We start from the raw sequence: 19,518 nt of genomic DNA, 5'->3' as shown, positions 1-19,518 counted from the left end.
GCTTCATGCGCTGCTCCCACTCCATCCCCCTTTAGTAGACCCATGTTGGTCAGAGCCCTGGTGACCCACATTCCTTGTGATCTCTGATGAGAAGACACCTGGAAAGTGGTCTTCAAATCCTCCTGGATGCCCATAGACACCTGGATGAACACAGACCAGGAAAATCCATCGGGACTCTGATCAACATTGAAAATTAATTGGGAAGAGCTGTTTCTTTGACTTTAAAGCCCAAGAAATTCTTACCTGCTGTGTCACTTTTTCTTCTGGTGGCATCAAGCAATAATGGATGATCATGGAGATCTTTTCCCACCTGAATAATCTCCTTGTTTATCCCATCAAAACACCTAGAATTGGGGTAAAAATAAAGAAATCAAGTAAAGAGATCTAAAGCTGAATCATTTTACTGGGATTTGAATGTGAATTTGAGGTTAAGGGGAGGATTTGGTTCTTCTGGGACCATCCAAGCCAAGGGACATGGCCATGTTCTTGTAGTTGTTCCAGCAGAACGGGTCCATCTAACCTCATCTGTTCTCCAGGAATTCCGGCTGTCTGTCCCAGTCCCTGGCCTGCGTCTGCCCAGTCCAAGTGTTCCCCACAAAATGCCCAAATTGCTGCTGAAGTGTCCTAGCTGACCCTTGCTGGGGATGTTCCTGTCCACCAACCTTTCCCGCTCAGCTCCATGGAGGGCTGGGAGGGGTTTTAGGGACTCCTGGTGGGACTGAGAGAGGCTGTTGTGGCTCTTGGGGCCATTTGTGGTGCTGGGAGGGGGTTTGGGGGCCTGCTGGAGGTAACTGGGATATACTGGGAATGAGTGAGGTCATCCTGGGGGCAACTGGAACCATACTGGGGACTCTGGGGTGACTGGGATCGAGCATGCTGGGGGCAATTGGAATATACTGGAAGTGTCTGGCACCATACTGGAGGGGACAACACTGGGAACAGCTGGGACCATTTTGGGGGCAAGTGAGGGCAACTGCGAGTGACTGTGTCTGTAATGGGGGCCACTGAGGTCATACTGGCAGTGAGCGGGACTGTACTAGGGGTGACTAGGTGCAACTGGGAACATACTGGGTGGAACTGGAACAACACCGAGGGGGACTGGGATCATACTGGGAGTGACCAGGAACATTCTGAGGGCAGTTTGGACCATGGTCGGTGCAACTGGGATGTACTGGGAGCAACTAGTACTGCACTGAGGGTGGCTAGAAGTGGTTCTGGGCAACTGGAATTATGCTGGAAGCAACTTGGAGGAAGTGGGTGAGACTGGGAGCATGCTGGGATCAAGTGGGATATACTGAGAGAGACTGGGAATCACTGGGATCATACTGGGAGGGACTGGAACCACAGCAATGGCCTGGCCTGGGTGATGTGGGGCCTCAGAGAGCGCAGGGAGCATTGTGACACTGTGGGGCCTGATGGACCCAAGGGGACATTGTGACACTCTGGGCCCGGCCTGGCCGTGGGGTGCTTTGGGAGCCCCGGGGTACCCAGGGCAGCAGAGCAGAGCCTCTGGCTCAGGGGCAGCAGCTCCTCGGGAAAACCTGGGCGGGCAGCAGGGGATGCCCAGGGAGAAGAAGCCATAGCCCAGAGCCCCAAGGGTGGCACCAGCTGAGGGACGGGGCAGGAGGGAGAGGCCACTGCTGGGATGGCGCCGGAACTGCCCAGCATCACAGGGCCTGTATGACATTACAGACTGGGCTGTGTGACATCACAGAGATGGCTATGTGACATCTGAGAGGCTGTGTGAGGTCACTGGGGAGGTCACTCTGCCCTAGCCCCCTCCCAGTTCCCCCAGAGAAGTCCAACGCTGCTCGTGCACAGCAGGGTCCCCTGTCCCCCCAAGTCCCCCTGCCCCTGGCGCCGCAGCCTCCCCCAGAGGATGTTCCACGAGATCGACCCCAGAGCCTGACACGGGGACGGGGGCCAAGGCTGTGGGGGTGGGACAGGGGGACAGGGACCCCCCGGCAGTGTCCCCGTGTCCCCCAGGGCCAGAGCCTGGGCCAGGGCTCCTTCACCCTGTAACCAATGAGGGTTTGAGAGTGCTGAAAAAATCCCCAGCAAAAACCAGATTTAATATTAAGCGACAGCAGCACAAAGTTCCTTGGCAAGAGTCACTCTGCTCCTGACTGGACACTTCAGGCACAGCAAGGAAACAAAGCAACAACAAAACCAAACAAAATCCAGGCAATCAAACCAGAAATGAACCGAGAACTGTCCCTGTGTGTGTGACACAAAAAAAATGAGGGCAAGGATAAAAGGAATATGGCCCAAAACCTTAACAGACCTAAAACCTAATAGGAGTTACCTTATACCTTTACCTTAATTTCTACATTAAACTTAACAATTTAGCAAAAGAACAGAGCTTAACAGTATTTAACCTAACTTATAAACTATAACTATGCAATTTAAAACAGGAATAACATTTAACAATATTTAACTTAACATATAACTTATATTAAACATATGAACTTAGCAAAAGAACAACTCTTAGCAGCGTTTAACTTAGCTTAGACCTCGTGATTTAGCCTTACCTACAGGCCTGACTGGCTCTGCTATCCAAGGCAGTCAGACCCCTCAGGGAGCAGCATTCCTGCCACATTTCCCCAGCACAGGCATTCCTGTGTGCACACAGACACAGAGAGTCAGTGCAAGGCACCTGTGAGAAATTCCCCTGAGGGCAGGGAAATGCTCCCTGGGGATGCTTTGGCATCTCCCCAGCAGGGAAGGGTTGAGCCTGGAGGAGTGGGGGGATCGTCCCAGGCTCCCTCGTTGTTGGGGATCCCCGAGTGCAGCAAACGGGAGAGTTCCCGGCTCGGAGAGGCCCCACTCAGAAGGAGTCTCTGGCCCAGGAGAGCTCCAAGGGCTCCTTTTGGAGCGCTGTTTGTAGGGCCCCAAGAGAGGGGCTGCAGTCCCAGCCATGTTTCATCCTGGCCGCACTTGGCATCAGCAGCTTTCTTTGGCAGTGTGAGAACAGGGATGTTGTGCCACCGAGGGAACACAAACAGTTCCCAGGGCTGCTCCTAAAGCAGCCAGGAGCTGGCTGGGCAGCAGCAGTGCCTGGAGAAGAGCGTGTTTGTGCTGAGCTCCAGAGGAGCTGAGCCCAGGGGCTGCTGGCCAAGGCTGAGGCCAGCGAGCATTTCTCATCTGGCAGGGCGGCCTGAGAAGGGGAGGGGGGAATGCACCAGCACAGGAACCATGGAACCAAGGGGCCAATGTGACACCGTGAGGCCTCATAGAACCGTGGAGACCCTTATGACACTTTGGGGTGTCATGGGACCAAGGGACAGTTGTGACATGGTGAGACCCCAGGGAGCCAAAGGTCCATTGTGACATTGCAAGGCCTCATGGAGTCATGGAGACACCATTAAGAGACTTCACAGCTTCATGGAACCAAGGGGCCATTGTGACACTGTGGGGCACCATGGAATCATGGAGACCATTGGGATACTATGAGGCCCCACGGAATAAGCAAAGCATTGTGACACTGTGAGACCTCACAGCACCAGTGAGACCATTGTGACCCCGGGTGTCCCCACAGAACCAAGAGGACCATTGTGACACTGTGGGGCCTCGAAAAACCAAGAGGCCTTTGTGGCACTGCAGGGCTGCAGGGAACCAAAGGTCCATTGTGACACTGCAGGGCCTCGTGTCATCAGTGTTCCATTGTGACACTGAGGAGCCAAAGGAGACCATTGTGACACCACAAACCCCCAGGGTCCAAAGGTCCATCGTGACATTTTGGGCCTCATGGAACAGAGGAGTCACTTGACATTCTGGGGCCTGGGAACCACGGAGACCCCTGGGACACTGTGGGGTCCCAAGGATCCAAGGGAACATGGAACAGGTCTGGCTGGTTTGACCTCCAGGGGCTGCCTGACAGCTTGGCACCTGCAGGGTCTCTTCTCACTGGGGCTCGGGGCTTTCCTTCCTATAGAAAACAACTGTCCTTCTCCTGCAGGTGTCAATGGCCATATTGGGATTTCACCACCAATATTGACTGTTGTGACAGACTGGAGGAGATTGCTGGCTGGAAACATTTCAGTGTGGGGGAGGAAGGGGCAGGTCCAGCCTTGCCCTGCCCTGGAACCCCAATCCCCCCAGAGCCTCTATCCCAGCCCAGCAGTGTCTGCCAGTCCCTGGCACAGCACAGGCAATGCTCCACAGCCACCTCTGGAGCCCCAGCCCAGCTCCTGAGTGACCAAATGACCCCAGGTCCCACTTGGGGGAAGGGCTCAGGAACACCAAGGGGGATTTAAGGCTGACCACAAGGCAAGCACACATCTTGACCCTTCCTCCTCTTGGAATTTCCAGCTGAACATTGCAGGAATCCAGTAGTTGGTAGCTCTGTGTGTGCTTCTCTAAGTATTATTTTTCTCTCTTTCTGTGTCTACTTCTTCTGTTTCTGTCCTCTTGCAAATTTTGATTATCTTAAAATTGAACAGGTTTAGAGTTTGTGAAGTTGAATGGGCCAAGTTAATGCCTTGAGAAGTTTTTTTTGTTGATTGAATGCCATATTAAAACATTTGCCAAAGTTTCTCTGATTTTTCTAAATTTCCTAGTAAAGGCTGTTTAGTTGTTTAGAGCTCCTGAGAAACTCCTGATAGTATTGCTCCAGTCCATCCAACTCAGAGGACAGAAATAATTGTCATTCCTTTTGAATGTCACCTTGAGAGAGTTTTTTATTGTATGGGGGTCAGGGCTTGTGTGTCCTGCTTGGCACAGCCCAGGCAGGGCTTTCACAGCCCCATCCCACACTCCATTTCCCAGCTGGAGCCGCTGGTGCCTCTGAGTTCTGCTGCCCCAGCCCCAGGGACGCTCTCCTTGTCTGCCCATTCCCCCAGGGTCTCTGGGCAGGGATGGCCTCAGTGGGGGCTGCTGACATCCTCAGACACTTGGAGGCTGCTGCTGAATTTTACTGCTCCAGAGGCTTCTTCAGCCTTCAGCTCTTCAGTGCAGGAATTCAGTGCTCCAGGGCTCATTAACATTCAGAACACATTAAGAAGCCAAGCCTCTGGGAATAATTTGATTTATGTTTTCAAATCCTTTGTGGTTGGTTAGGTGGATTCCATTAGTGTAATTGAAATGAATGAATTTTATTTACACAGGGAGTGAGGAACCATTTTTTAGGTCCCATTTTGATTTTTTAGTTAATACATTGATATGTGCAATCTCCAATTGATACTGAATCCAAGTACCTCCTCATGCAGTTTGAATAGATATGAAAATAAAGACCCTTTATGGCTGACAATCCATCAGACTCTGTCCCTACCCTCACCCCACCATTTCCCCCATCCCAGCCCTGGCACTCAGAGCAGCCTTGTGCAAATCTGAGCTCCCTCCAGCCCAGGCTGCACCTGCAGCTTTCAGCTCCTTGGCTCCAACTCCCACCTGCTTTCCTTGGAGAAGGAGCTGCCCCAGACACAGAGGGATGTTCATTTATTGCCAGCCAACAAAGCCTGGGGAAGGCACAGCTCCATCAAATGCAAAAGTCATTCCTCTGCTGGCTATTAAATCCAGACAGTCTCAGAGCAGTGGAAAACACCTTCTGTGCCCAGCACAGATCCCAAGGTCCCCCAAAACCTTCCCTGCCCCAATTCTGCCCAGATTTGCTCTTTGCACACACGAGTCACAGGCTGAAGTCAGGAGCTGCCTCCATGCCCAGAGGGAGGAAAAGAGGGAAAGTGGATGAAGAGCTCTCCTGTGCAGAGCCAAGGTCCAAGTGCAGCCCCTGCAGTGGGAACCACAACTCATCAGGTTTGTGTCCTTTGGGCTCAGGGATGGTGACACTCAGAGGCACAGAAAGGTTTCTTGCCAACGAACAAAAGTTAAACATTTGATCAGTGTAATAACCATTTCAGCTCTTCCCTCAGCTCTCTGTGATGCCCAGCAGCATCTGACATGTCCCTCATCCGCAGGGGATTTCTGTACAGGAACAGTTTTAGACAAAGACATAGGAAATGGTAATTCTGTGATGGATATAAACACAATAAGATATCATTCATATTTATTCTAACTTCAGAAAGATAGGGTCATTCCGTGTTGTTCAAAGCATGAATCGAGTCACTTGAGAGGCCCTTGAATGACCAAAGAGCACCTAGAGGAAGAAATCTGGGGGCAACAGTTGGGACATAGAACCAGCTGGTCTGGTGAAGAGATGCCCTAAGACATGACCATTTCAACAGGAGAACTGGAAACCCCTGAAGAAAGGGGGAGATGGTACAAAGAGAATACTGGTGATTCAAGAAGATGGGAAGATCAGTATTGCTTCTGTTTCCTCAACAGTACACCTCCAGGAAATTCCTGTTACTGGTGGGGAAAACTTTGATATTTTTTAAAAGTAGTGAACTGACCCAGACAATAAAAATGTCCTTGTATAACAAGAAATGTACAAGTATTAATACCTGTGTCCCTTTCCAGGCAGACATCAGCTGTGTGCCCATGAACAGGCAGTGCCACTTGTGCCCTGAGGTGCCGAGCTGGGATTGGATCTCTCAGAGAGGAGTTGAGGGAGAGCAGAGCACCTTGCAAGCTGCAGGTCCCTGCCAGCCCCGCAGGGCTCCTGTGCCATCAACATCTGCTCTGCTCCAGTCTGGAACAGGGCCCAGCACGGTGCCGGGACCATCAGAGAGCTGAGGTGTGTGCTGGAATTCCATGCCCTCCCCATGGCGCAGCAGCCCTGCATTTCCCTGCTCCAGCCTTGGTCTCCAGCACAGCCATGGAGGCTCTTTGGGCTCCTGAGTGTTCCTGCAGCCCCCAAGGGCAGCTGAGCTCTGCCTTGGGCACAGGCAGCCCTGGCCAGCGCAGGCCATGCTCAGCAATTCCTTGTCTGTGCCCGGCCTTGCTGCCAGCCCCGGCAGCGGCTGCGTGGCCCCTCGGTGGCCCTGTGCTGGCCCAGCCATGGTGCCACAGCCCCTGTGCAGCCCAGCCCAGGACAGGAGCATTGCGGCTGGGAACGGCCCCTGTGCCGTGGGGCCCTGGGCAGCCTTGGGGCTCTGTGCCCCATGGCCTCCCTGCTGGGCAGCCTCTGCCAGCTCCTGCCGAGCCCGTGGCACCTGTGGGGCTGCACAGACAGCCCTGCCCGGGCTCTGCCGGCCTCTGGGCCAGCAGAGAGGCGGCCAGGGCTGGCCATGGCCGGGAACAGGCCCTGAGCCCCGCAGGAGGATGGAGCTGGGCCACAGCCAAACTCAGCCCAGGGCAGAGCTGGGCTCAGCAGCCAGGGCTGCCCAGGGCTGGCACAGACAGAGGCTGGCGCTGACAAATGTCCTGGGCCCCTCCCTGCTCTGTCCGTGCCCCAAGGGCACAGAGCAGCCTCCTCTCTGGGGCTCTTGCCTGTTTTCAATGCCTGCCCAGGCGCTGGCCCTGCCCCACAAGGCCTGGGCTGAGTCCTGCCCCTGCCCGCTCAGCCAGGCTGAGATGGACACTGATGGTTTCTGTGCCAGGCTCTCCCAGCCCAGCCCAGCTCCCTGCCAGCTCTGCCAGCTGCCCTGAGCTCTGGGCAGCACCAAGGGCCTCTCCCCAGCACAGCCCAGCCGGCTCTGGCCCCACAGCTCTGCTCAGCCCAGGCTGCTCTGGGCACTGCCCCACGGCCTCAGCCCCTGCCAAGGGCACAGCAGCAGCTGCAGCTCAGCCAGGACTCAGCCCCACCATGGGGGAAGGGGCTTGGCCAAGGCCAAAGGAGCTCCCTGGCTGCCCTGCTCCCCTCTGCCTGAGGTGCTGAGAGCTCTGCAGCCCCTCCTGCCATCCCATCTGCCCAGGCCAGCACAAGAGCCCCGGCCCTGGGGCCCTCCAGAGCTGCTCCTGCTCCAGGCCCAGGGCCCATCCCAGAGCTGGGGCAGCCACAAAGCTGTGCCCATTTCTGCTCATTGGTGCTCTGATGGGGATGCATCCTCAGCCACTTGGGGGTTGCTGATGAATTTTACTGCTCCAGAGGCCTTTTCTTTCTTCAGCTCTTTAGTTCAGGAATTCAGTGAGAATAGCTCATAAATATTTGTTCAAAATGCGCGAAAAAGAAAAGCTCCTGGGAATATATTAAGTTTTCAATACTTCTCTGGTTAATGAAACAGATTTCGGAAGTGTATTCAAAGTCAATATACTGTATTGAAAACAATGCTTAGAGACCAGTTTTGTCCTGTTTTCTTTTCCTTTTTATACATTTATATCAGCAGTGTCCCAATTGATACTGACCCCCTGCACCTCCTATTGCAGTCTGAACTGATATGAAAATCAAGACTCTTCATGTCTGACAATCAATAACACTTTGTCCCCAGTCCCTCCCCACAATATTCTGAGGCATTTCTGAGACCCACAGGAATCAATGACTCTGAGAACGGAGGGAAATATTGTTATTCTGTGGTGCCCCATGGAACCAAGGGACCCTGGTGACACTGCAGGATCTCGTGCCGCCAGGGCTCCATTTTGATACTGCAGCACCAAGGAATTCCTTGTGGCATTCTGAGGCTGCATCGAACCAAGAGGCCACTGTGACCTTGCAGGGCCTTGTGGAACCATGCAGAGCTTTGTGACTGTCCTGGGTTGTAAGATAAGCTTGTATTCCATTTGCCATCTGTCGAAGGCGAACCGGTTGGACAGGTTTTTGTTATCTCTCTCAGAGACAATGGTTTGTCCTGTAGAGGCAATGGTTTGCTTATACACCATTGACTGATTTAATGAAGGGCTGAAAAAATGTAACACCGTGAGGGGTCCCACCCAGAGGGGGGAAGCAGCTCTCGCTCTTCTTCGCGGGACTCCGAGAGAAGCGTCTCTCTCTCTCTGCGCGGGATTCCCGGGGAAAGCAGCTCTCTCTCGCTCTCTCTTCGGCGGCACTCGCAGCGAAGCAGCCGGCGCGCAGAGGCGACGGCAGCGGAGCTCAGAGGCAACCCCGGCGCAGAGGAAGACCGGCCCCCACTGCCACCAGATCTTCAGAGGAAAATTATACCCTTCTAAAGATCACCACTTCAGCTGCAACTCATCAACTATTGCAAGAGAAAGCAATTATCCCAGCAAAACTGTACTGGCATTCCTCAGGTTCTAGACTTTTTCTTTCACTGGTTTTGTTTGTACCGATTGCATTTGCCTTTTTTTAAATTGTTGTCCAGTTTTCTCCTAGTAAAGAATTGTTACTCCCACTCCCATATCTTTGCCTAAGAGCCTTTTAATTTAAGATCCTGGTAATTCAGGGGGAGGGGGGGTTTGCCGTTCTCCATTGTACAGGAGGCTTTGCCCTCTTTCACAGACTCCTGTCTTGTCTAACCAAGACAGAATTTGGCGCCCAACGTGGGGCCCGAGGGCATTGAGAGGGAAAAAGGATTAACAGTTCTTAAGTAATTTGGTTTTGTTGTGTGTAAAAACATCTTCAGCATCACCATGTGGTCTAGTTTACCTTGGTTTGGGTGGCATGTGATCGTAGCTATACTTTTCCCATTTGCAGACCCTTATCTAAAAATGGGTCCTATAACTAAGGCTACGGTGTCTGTTATCAAGTTTGGCTTCTGGGTTAATTGGGTGAGGAATTCATGGATCTTTAATTTCCTCTGGAAGGCAGGTACATGGATTCATAGCTATCACACGTTAACTGTATGTTTTTGGGGTTACTTTAATAACGGTACCTACTGCGAGGAAATAGCACCTGGGCAAACTTTCTCTCAACCTTTTAACCATCTTTTTGGGTCTGCTCCACCAGTTCTCAAAGGGTTAAGATCCTTTATAAGTGCTAATGATACCATACAATGGGTGGTGTTGCTGATAGTCCTGTTATATTTAGCATTCAGAGATAAGGGAAGATTAACCTGGATAACTACCCTCACACCTACACCACAGACTCGAGATGCTGCTGCTCCAGAGCCTGACCCTGCCCCACAGCCCACCTCAAAAATGAACCGCCCAGATTGGGTGAGGGTTCTGGTTAAGGAGATACGAGAGATGCTGAAGGAGTGCATTTCCCCAGCTGGTGAGAAACCGGCCCTTTGCCTTGAGGAGGGACAGTCTAATAGTACAGCTGTGGAACCCACAGATGTTACAACTGTCCAGGTTCCAGCTGAACCACAAGGGCAGTCACGGTCAGCAGCAGTGGCCCCGGTAGAAACAAGGAAGTCTAAGGTGAAAGCAGAGCACCCTGCAGATAAGGACAGGAATAGAGGAACCTCACAACCCACAGGGGAGCCAGAGATTGCTATCATCACCGAGTCCCTGACGTACGAAAGTCTTCGCAATCTGCATAAAGACATTGTGCGACGAGAGCGTGAGGCTTATGCTACCTGGCTACTCCGGGTTTGGGATCTTATGGGTACAGGCGTGCAGCTGGACGGTGGTGAGGCAAGGAACTTGGGACCCTTGACCCAGGACTCGGGTATAAATCAGGTTTTTGTAAGGGAACCAGGGTCCCTTTCTCTCTGGGAGCGGCTCTTAATGAGTGTCAGGGAAAGGTTTATCCACAGAGAGAGAATGCAAGAGCACCATCATAGAATGCGCTGGAAGACCCTCGAGGAAGAGATCCAACAGCTGAGGGAAGTGGCAGTATTGGAGGTACTCTTTGGGAGGGATGGACGACACAATAATGATCCTGACAAGGTCAGGTGTACGGGACAAATGCTGTGGAGTCTGGCAAATCTTGGGCCATCTCAATACGCCACCTTCATTGCAACGATCAATGCTGACACCCACCGGGAGACAATAGGTTCTGTTGCCAACAAACTTAAGAATTATGAGAGTATGATTAATGGCCCAATGCAGGCTCATATCTCAGCTGTGATTAAGGAGTTTAAAGAGGAGATGAGGGAGGAGATAAGGAAGGTTAATACAGCACCCGTGAGAGTCACAGGCCCCAGAATCAGCACCCAACAATCCCCAGCTAGAGAGAGAGGGTACACCCCAAGGGCTAATCTGTAGTTCTTCCTGCGTGACCATGGAGAAGACATGGGGAGGTGGGATGGGAAACCCACTTCTGTCCTGGCAGCACGGGTCCGTCAACTCAAGGAGGGAAACTCTAACCGGGGGAGTTCCACCAAAGTGAAGGTAGCCTCAACCTCCCGTGACCAAGCTTGTGGGTACGATCTGTCAGACCCCCTTGAAGGGACCTCTAGTATGTATGCCCAGGGAAGGAATGATAACCAGTGTTAGAGGGGCCCTGTCTCTAGCCAGGGAGAGGCACGGGAAAACCGGATCTTCTGGACAGTGTGGATCCGATGGCCTGGCACATCAGAGCCACAAAAATATGATGCTTTAGTTGATACTGGTGCACAGTGTACTCTGATACCATCGGGACATGTGGGGGCAGAGCCTGTTTCCATTGCTGGTGTGACAGGGGGATCACAACAATTGACTCTGGTGGAAGCTGAGGTGAGCCTGACTGGGAAGGAGTGGAAGAAACACCCTATAGTGACTGGCCCAGATGCTCCGTGTATCCTAGGCATAGACTTCCTCCGGAACGGATATTACAAAGACCCAAAGGGACTCAGGTGGGCTTTTGGAATAGCCGCTGTAGAGGCAGAAGACATTAAGCAATTGAACACCTTGCCTGGACTGTCAGAAAACCCCTCTGCAGTAGGACTCCTAAGGGTGGAAGAACAACGCGTGCCAATTGCGACCTCGACAGTGCACCGCCGGCAGTATCGGACGGATCGAGATGCCGTGATCCCCATCCACAAAATGATTCGGGAGCTGGAGAGCCAAGGAGTGGTCAGCAAAACCCACTCACCCTTCAACAGCCCCATCTGGCCTGTGCGCAAATCTGACAAAGAATGGAGATTGACTGTGGACTATCGTGGCTTAAATGAAGTGACTCCACCGCTGAGCGCTGCTGTGCCGGACATGCTGGAACTCCAGTACGAGCTGGAGTCCAAGGCAGCAAAGTGGTATGCCACCATTGATATTGCTAATGCGTTTTTCTCCATTCCTCTGGCAGCAGAATGCAGGCCTCAGTTCGCTTTCACCTGGAGGGGCGTGCAGTACACCTGGAACCGACTGCCCCAGGGGTGGAAACACAGCCCCACCATCTGCCATGGACTGATCCAGGCTGCACTAGAAAAGGGTGAAGCTCCAGAACACCTGCAATACATTGATGACATCATTGTGTGGGGGAGCACAGCGGCAGAAGTGTTTGAGAAAGGTGAGAGGATCATCCAGATACTACTAGAAGCTGGCTTTGCCATCAAGAAGAGCAAAGTCAAGGGACCTGCCCGAGAGATCCAGTTCCTGGGAGTGAAATGGCAAAATGGACGGCGCCAGATTCCCACTGAGGTCATCAACAAGATCACAGCTATGTCCCCACCAACCAGCAAAAAGGAAACACAAGCTTTCCTGGGTGCCATAGGTTTCTGGAAAATGCACATTCCTGAGTATAGCCAGATTGTGAGCCCTCTTTATCTGGTTACCCGAAAGAAGAATGATTTCCACTGGGGCCCTGAGCAGCAACAAGCCTTCACCCAGATCAAGCAGGAGATCGCTCATGCTGTAGCCCTTGGCCCAGTCAGAACGAGACCAGAGGTCAAGAATGTGCTCTACTCTGCAGCCGGGAACCATGGGTTGTCTTGGAGCCTTTGGCAGAAAGTGCCTGGGGAGACTCGAGACCGACCACTGGGATTCTGGAGCCGAAGTTACAGAGGGTCTGAAGCCAACTACACTCCCACAGAGAAGGAAATCTTGGCTGCCTTTGAAGGAGTTCAAGCCGCCTCGGAGGTAATTGGCACAGAAACACAACTCCTCCTGGCACCCCGACTACCGGTGCTGGGGTGGATGTTTAAAGGAAAGGTTCCCTCTACCCACCATGCCACTGACGCCACATGGAGCAAATGGATTGCCCTCATCACTCAACGCGCCCGTATTGGAAACCTGAATCGCCCTGGGATTTTGGAGATAATTACGAACTGGCCAGAAGGTGAAAACTTTGGTCTCACTGATGATGAAGAGCAAGTACAAGTGGCAAGGGCTGAAGAAGCTCCACCATACAACCAACTACCAGCAGAGGAGACCTGCTACGCTCTTTTCACTGACGGTTCCTGTCGCATCGTAGGGATGAACCGGAAGTGGAAAGCAGCCGTATGGAGCCCCACACGCCAAGTTGCACAAGCTACCGAAGGAGAAGGTGGATCGAGCCAACTCGCTGAACTCAAGGCCGTTCAGCTGGCTCTGGACATTGCTGAAAGGGAGAAGTGGCCAAAGCTCTACCTTTATACTGATTCATGGATAGTAGCCAATGCTCTGTGGGGCTGGCTGGGAAGGTGGAGGAAGGCCAACTGGCAACGTAGAGGAAAGCCAATCTGGACTGCTGATATATGGAAAGACATTGCCTCTCGGGTGGAAAAGCTGACGGTGAAAGTCCGTCATGTAGATGCCCATGTCCCCAAAAGTCGGGCTAATGAGGAGCACCGAAACAACGAGCAGGTAGATCAGGCAGCAAAAATAGAAGTGTCAAAGATAGACTTAAATTGGCACCATAAGGGGGAGTTGTTCCTGGCTCGATGGGCTCATGATGCCTCAGGTCATCAGGGCAGAGATGCCACCTACAAGTGGGCACGAGACCGAGGGGTGGATCTAACCATGGACAGTGTTTCCCAGGTTATCCATGACTGTGAGACGTGTGCTGCCATCAAACAGGCCAAGAGAGTGAAGCCCCTATAGTATGGTGGGCGGTGGTCCAAGTACAAGTATGGAGAGGCCTGGCAGATTGACTACATCACACTGCCCCAGACATGCCAAGGCAAGCGCTACGTGCTGACCATGGTAGAAGCCACCACTGGATGGCTGGAGACTTTCCCTGTACCTCATGCCACTGCCCAGAACACCATCTTAGGCTTGGAAAAACAAGTCCTGTGGAGACACGGCACCCCTGAGAGAATTAAGTCTGACAACGGCACCCATTTCAAGAACAGCCTTATCAACACCTGGGCCAGAGAACATAGTATCGAATGGATATATCATATTCCCTATCATGCTCCAGCTGCCGGCAAAGTTGAACGGTGCAACGGACTCCTTAAGACTACCCTGAAGGCACTCGGTGGGAGAACATTTAGAAACTGAGAAATTAACCTGGCAAAAGCAACCTGGATGGTCAACACCCGGGGGTCTGTCAATCGAGCTGGCCCTGCTCAGTCAGAACTCTTACACGCAGTAGATGGAGATAAGGTCCCTGTAGTACATATGAAAGGTATTTTAGGGAAAACTGTTTGGATTAATCCCACCTCAGGCAAAGACCAACCCATTCGTGGGATTGTCTTTGCTCAAGGACCTGGTTACACTTGGTGGGTAATGCAGGAAGATGGGGAGACCCGCTGTGTACCACAGAGAAACTTGGTCTTAAGAGAGAACTGGGTGTAAGATTTCATGGTGTGCAGATGGAAATAGAATAAAGGGTGGATAATGTCCTGGGTTGTAAGATAAGCTTGTATTCCATTTGCCATCTGTCGAAGGCGAACCGGTTAGACAGGTTTTTGTTATCTCTCTCAGAGACAATGGTTTGTCCTGTAGAGGCAATGGTTTGCTTATACACCATTGACTGATTTAATGAAGGGCTGAAAAAATGTAACACCGTGAGGGGTCCCACCCAGAGGGGAGAAGCAGCTCTCGCTCTTCTTCGCGGGACTCCGAGAGAAGCGTCTCTCTCTCTCTGCGCGAGATTCCCGGGGAAAGCAGCTCTCTCTCGCTCTCTCTTCGGCGGCACTCGCAGCGAAGCAGCCGGCGCGCAGAGGCGACGGCAGCGGAGCTCAGAGGCAACCCCGGCGCAGAGGAAGACCGGCCCCCACTGCCACCAGATCTTCAGAGGAAAATTATACCCTTCTAAAGATCACCACTTCAGCTGCAACTCATCAACTATTGCAAGAGAAAGCAATTATCCCAGCAAAACTGTACTGGCATTCCTCAGGTTCTAGACTTTTTCTTTCACTGGTTTTGTTTGTACCGATTGCATTTGCCTTTTTTTAAATTGTTGTCCAGTTTTCTCCTAGTAAAGAATTGTTACTCCCACTCCCATATCTTTGCCTAAGAGCCTTTTAATTTAAGATCCTGGTAATTCAGGGGGAGGGGGGTTTGCCGTTCTCCATTGTACAGGAGGCTTTGCCCTCTTTCACAGACTCCTGTCTTGTCTAACCAAGACAGTGACAGAGCAGGACCTCATGTTATGATGGGGCCACTGTGAGCCTGCAGGGCTCCAGTGACCCAAGAGGCCTGAACTGCTCCTCAGGGACTCATGGAATGAATGAAACATGTTTGACACCGTGGTGGCTCTTGGGACCAAGAGGCCATTGTGACAATGTGGGACCAAGGAGAGCATTGCTGCCCTGCCAGACCTCATGGAACCAAGGATCCACCGTGACACTTCAGGGCCTTGGGGGACCACTGTGACATTGTGAGAGTGAGGGGCCCAAAGATCCAAGGGACTTTGTGACACCAAGGGGTCCCATGGAACCAAAGGGACATTGTGACACTGGGAGGCCTCATGGAATCATGGAGACCATTGGGACACTCTGGGGACTCATGGAACCATGGTGGCACCAAGCTGTATGTGAGTGTTGATCTGCTGGAGGGTAGGAGGGCTCTGCACAGGGCCCTGGACAGGCTGGATCCAGGGCCCAAATCCAACAAGGTGAGGTTTAACAAGTCCAAGTGCCGGGTCCTGCACTTTGGCCACAACAACCCCTGCAGTGCTACAGGCTGGGGACAGAGGGTCTGGACAGCAGCCAGGCAGAAAGGGACCTGCAGGGACTGATGGACAGCAGGCTGGACATGAGCCAGCTGTGTGCCCAGGTGGCCAAGAAGGCCAATGGCTCCTGGCCTGGATCAGGAATTGTCTGGCCAGCAGGAGCAGGGAAGTGATTCTTCCCCTGTGCTTGGCACTGGTTGGGCAGCACCACGAGTGCTGTGTCCAGTTCTGGGCCCTCCAATTTAGGCAGGACATGGAGGGGCTGGAGCATGTCCAGAGAAGGGAAACAAGGCTGGGGAGAGGTCTGGAACACAAGTCCTGTGAGGAGCAGCTGAGGGAGCTGGGGTTGTTTTTCCTGAAAAAGAGGAGGCTCAGAAGAGACAAGACAGTGTCAGGGCACAGGTTGGACTTGATGACCTCCAAGGTCTTTTCCAACCTTACGGATTCTGTGATTCCCTGAAACCACCCTTGCAGCAGTTGCAGGAGGAGCCCTGGGCCTCCTCTTCAGAAGCTCCAGCAGCCCAGGTCCCTCAGCTTCTCCTCACAGCCCCAAAGCCCATCCTGTCAGTCCTGCAGAGCCTCTGCAGCTCCTCCTCACTGCCCAGAACAGGGAGCCCCACAGCCAGACACAGCAGCCCAGATGTGCCCCCCTGGCCTGGGGTGCCTCTGGCAAGGGAGCAGCACCAGGCACTGCAGGAGCCTGCAGACAATTCCTGCAGCATTTGTGGGATGATCCTGCTCCCCAAGGGCTGTTCCCATGGTGCCAAGTCAGGAACTGCAATGGGGAGTGGGGCCAGAGAGGAAAGGGCAAACAGGGATGGGCTGTGTGCAGGGGAGGGAACAGGGCAGGGCAAGAGGAAGAAATTTGTAGCAGGAAGAGTAAAGAAATAAAGGGGAAACTAAGGAAATGCTCAGGGCAGTTTGGGGGTGGCTGCCAGGCAGCTCTGGCTCTGAGCAGCAGCGTCTGCAGTGGGACAGGAAACTCCCAGCTGATGGGAACAAATTTCTGGCTGGCTGCAGAGGCCAGGACAAAGCTGAGTGGATTCCCTGGTGTCCCCCAGCCCTTCCTGGCCCCAGGGGCTGATGGCATTTGTGCTGCCTCAGGTTCATGTCCCCACAGCACCAGCATAGGGGTGCTCCCGCCTGCTGTGTGCAATGCAAACAGGGGCTGCTGACATTTGTTTGTGGACAACATTAAAATGTAAAACAAAGAAAAAGAATCTCCATAAGGAAAACAACAAGAAATATCAAAGTTTACTTGTATTACAAGTGTTTTGCAGAAATTGGCCAGCAGTTTAATGTTCCTGAAAGCACCAGTCATCAGTCTCCACACTGCAGACTTGAGCTCCTTGTTCCTCAGGCTGTAGATGAGGGGGTTCAGGGCTGGAGGCACTACCGAGTACAGAACTGACAGGGCCAGATCCTGAGATTGGGAGGAGATGGAGGGGGGCTTCAGTTGAGCAAATATGCCAGTGCTGACAAACAGGGAGACCACAGCCAGGTGAGGGAGGCAGGTGGAAAAGGCTTTGTGCCGTCCCTGCTCAGAGGGGATCCTCAGCACAGCCCTGAAGATCTGCACATAGGAGAAAACAATGAACACAAAACAACCAAATACCAAACAGGCAGTAAAAGCAAGAAGCCCAAGTTCCCTGAGGGAGGAATTGGAGCAGGAGAGCTTGAGGATCTGTGGGATTTCACAGAAGAACTGGCCCAGGGCATTGCCATGGCACAGGGGCAGGGAAAATGTACTGGCTGTGTGCAGCAGAGCATTGAGAAAGGCACTGGCCCAGGCAGCTGCTGCCATGTGGGCACAAGCTCTGCTGCCCAGGAGGGTCCCGTAGTGCAGGGGTTTGCAGATGGACACGTAGCAGTCGTAGCACATGATGGTCAGGAGGAAATACTCTGATCCAAGGAAGAAGATAATCAGAAAAACCTGTACAGCACATCCTGTGTAGGAGATGGTGCTGGTGTCCCAGAGGGAATTGTGCATGGCTTTGGGGACAGTGGTGCAGATGGAGCCCAGGTCGCTGAGGGCCAGCTGGAGCAGGAAGAAGAACATGGGCGTGTGCAGGTGGTGGCCGCAGGCTACGGCGCTGATGATGAGGCCGTTGCCCAGGAGGGCAGCCAGGGAGATGCCCAGGAAGAGGCAGAAGTGCAGGAGCTGCAGCTGCCGCGTGTCTGCCAGGGCCAGCAGGAGGAAGTGGCTGATGGAGCTGCTGTTGGACATTTGCTGTGGCTGCACATGGGCACCTGTTCATGGAGAAAGGACAGTGACAAGTCAGGAGAGACTGCTTGGAGACAAACCTGGGCCATTCCCTGCACACTGTCCTGCTGAGACTCACCCACCCTTGTTCCTGCTCTGGGAAAACCTTCACCCAGGTCCCTGCCTGAGCTCCAGTTGTGCTGGCTGAATGTGCCAGGAGCATCCAGGGCTGTGCGTGGGGGCACTCAAGGAGCCATCCCTGCCCTGCTGCCCTGGGTTTGTGGCCATGTGGCAGAGGGACAAGGCTGGATATTCAGGAGTTGTCAGGGGAATTGCTCCTACTGCAGAAATGCTTGGTACCATCTGCACTCACACTTCTAAAGGACATGGAGAGCAGGAAAGAATTTTTGCCATTATTTTCTTACCGACACATTATTGCTCGCTCTCTGAGGTCAGAAATCCCCAGAATTCCTGCTGCACTCAGAGTTTGCCACTGAGAGATGTGAGAGGCAAAGGATTTCCTGTGGCTGAGGGAAGATGAGGGGCTGGATGGGCTTGTTCCCCCAGCACTGCTCTGCTCAGCCCCCTCTGCTTCCCTGAGCATCTCCCTGGGCCTGGACATCCCCTCCTGAGAGGTGCCTTGTCCCTGCCAGCGCTCACAGAGCCCATCCCACCCTGTGTGCCCTTGGCCCGGCCCTACAGAAACCTGTCTGTGTGCAGGGCCCTGGCTGGGGCAGGCTCTGTGTGCAGCTGGGCAAGGGCAGCTCAGGAGAGCCCTGCTGGGCCCTGCAGAGGTGATGCTGCTGCTGTCCAGGGCTGAGGAGTGGCTAAAGGCCCTTTGGGAGGCTCCCAGCAGAGACACTGACCACCCAAATTCACAGTTCTGGAGTCTCTGTAAATGTTCAAACATTCCTTTGATGATCCTGTGTGTTCCTTTCAACTCAGAATGTTCTGTGATTCTGGGATTACAATTTCTGTTCTGCTTCTCTCAACCCCCTGCTGCTGATAATCAAAAGACAAAAGAAGAACCCTTGGAACAGTGTTAGAACAGTAAAGTAAAAAGCAGACATTTATTGGAAGTTTCCAGGTGTCCCAGTGAGGATGAGGAACACCCAGCCCCTGATTTCAAAAGTTCATTAAAATCAATTAATTAGGATATTTAACAGGAACGTCCAATAGGAGATTCAGTTGCCCCAATTCCACACCCCTGGCTCAACACATTGCAGTAAGTCCGAGGACTTCTTTGCCCCAGTTTTAGTTATGACTATTCACATTGTGGTCAAATAACAAAATATTCTTCTTGTAGACACTCTTCCTGATAATAAGACTATACAGTATTTCAGGAATGTATTTAGACAGTCAATTTATTGTACTAAAATCTAAGAGAAAGGTAGGAAACATACTAGTGTCAGCAAAGATTACAGTTACATAAGTACATAATAGTAGTTTGATAAAGCTAATGAAGAGTTTAATGAAGCTAAGTAAGGATTATAGTTTTATAATTATAAAATATTAACTTACAGAGCTACAGTATATGAAAAATGTATAAAAAGCAAAAATCTTTACGTCACCACCCCAACATTCCCATCCTGCACCAAGCAGGAAATAGAAACACTCCCAGGAAAGCTCCTGATCTTTACAGCAATCCCAGGCTTACCTTCTTTGGGAAGTGTCCCCCGGAGCT

At 52.5% G+C, this 19,518-nt stretch overlaps 1 protein-coding gene across 1 annotated transcript; it reads right to left on the bottom strand.

The window, feature by feature from the left end:
- Positions 1-3: 3 nt before the first annotated feature.
- LOC144248866 (olfactory receptor 14J1-like) lies at positions 4-17,858 on the bottom strand. The gene is made up of 5 exons (XM_077790844.1): positions 16,890-17,858; positions 845-917; positions 663-801; positions 244-344; positions 4-140 (listed from the first exon to the last, which is right to left on the bottom strand). Exons 1-5 carry the CDS (start codon positions 17,856-17,858, stop codon positions 4-6), a joined length of 1,419 nt encoding a protein of 472 aa, XP_077646970.1.
- Between the last annotated feature and the right edge of the window lie 1,660 nt (positions 17,859-19,518).

Source organism: Lonchura striata, unplaced genomic scaffold (assembly GCF_046129695.1).
Source record: "Lonchura striata isolate bLonStr1 unplaced genomic scaffold, bLonStr1.mat Scaffold_99, whole genome shotgun sequence".
Taxonomy (NCBI): domain Eukaryota; kingdom Metazoa; phylum Chordata; class Aves; order Passeriformes; family Estrildidae; genus Lonchura; species Lonchura striata.
Note: the sequence above shows the minus strand (reverse complement) of the source record. Positions and strands in the feature narration are given on the sequence as shown.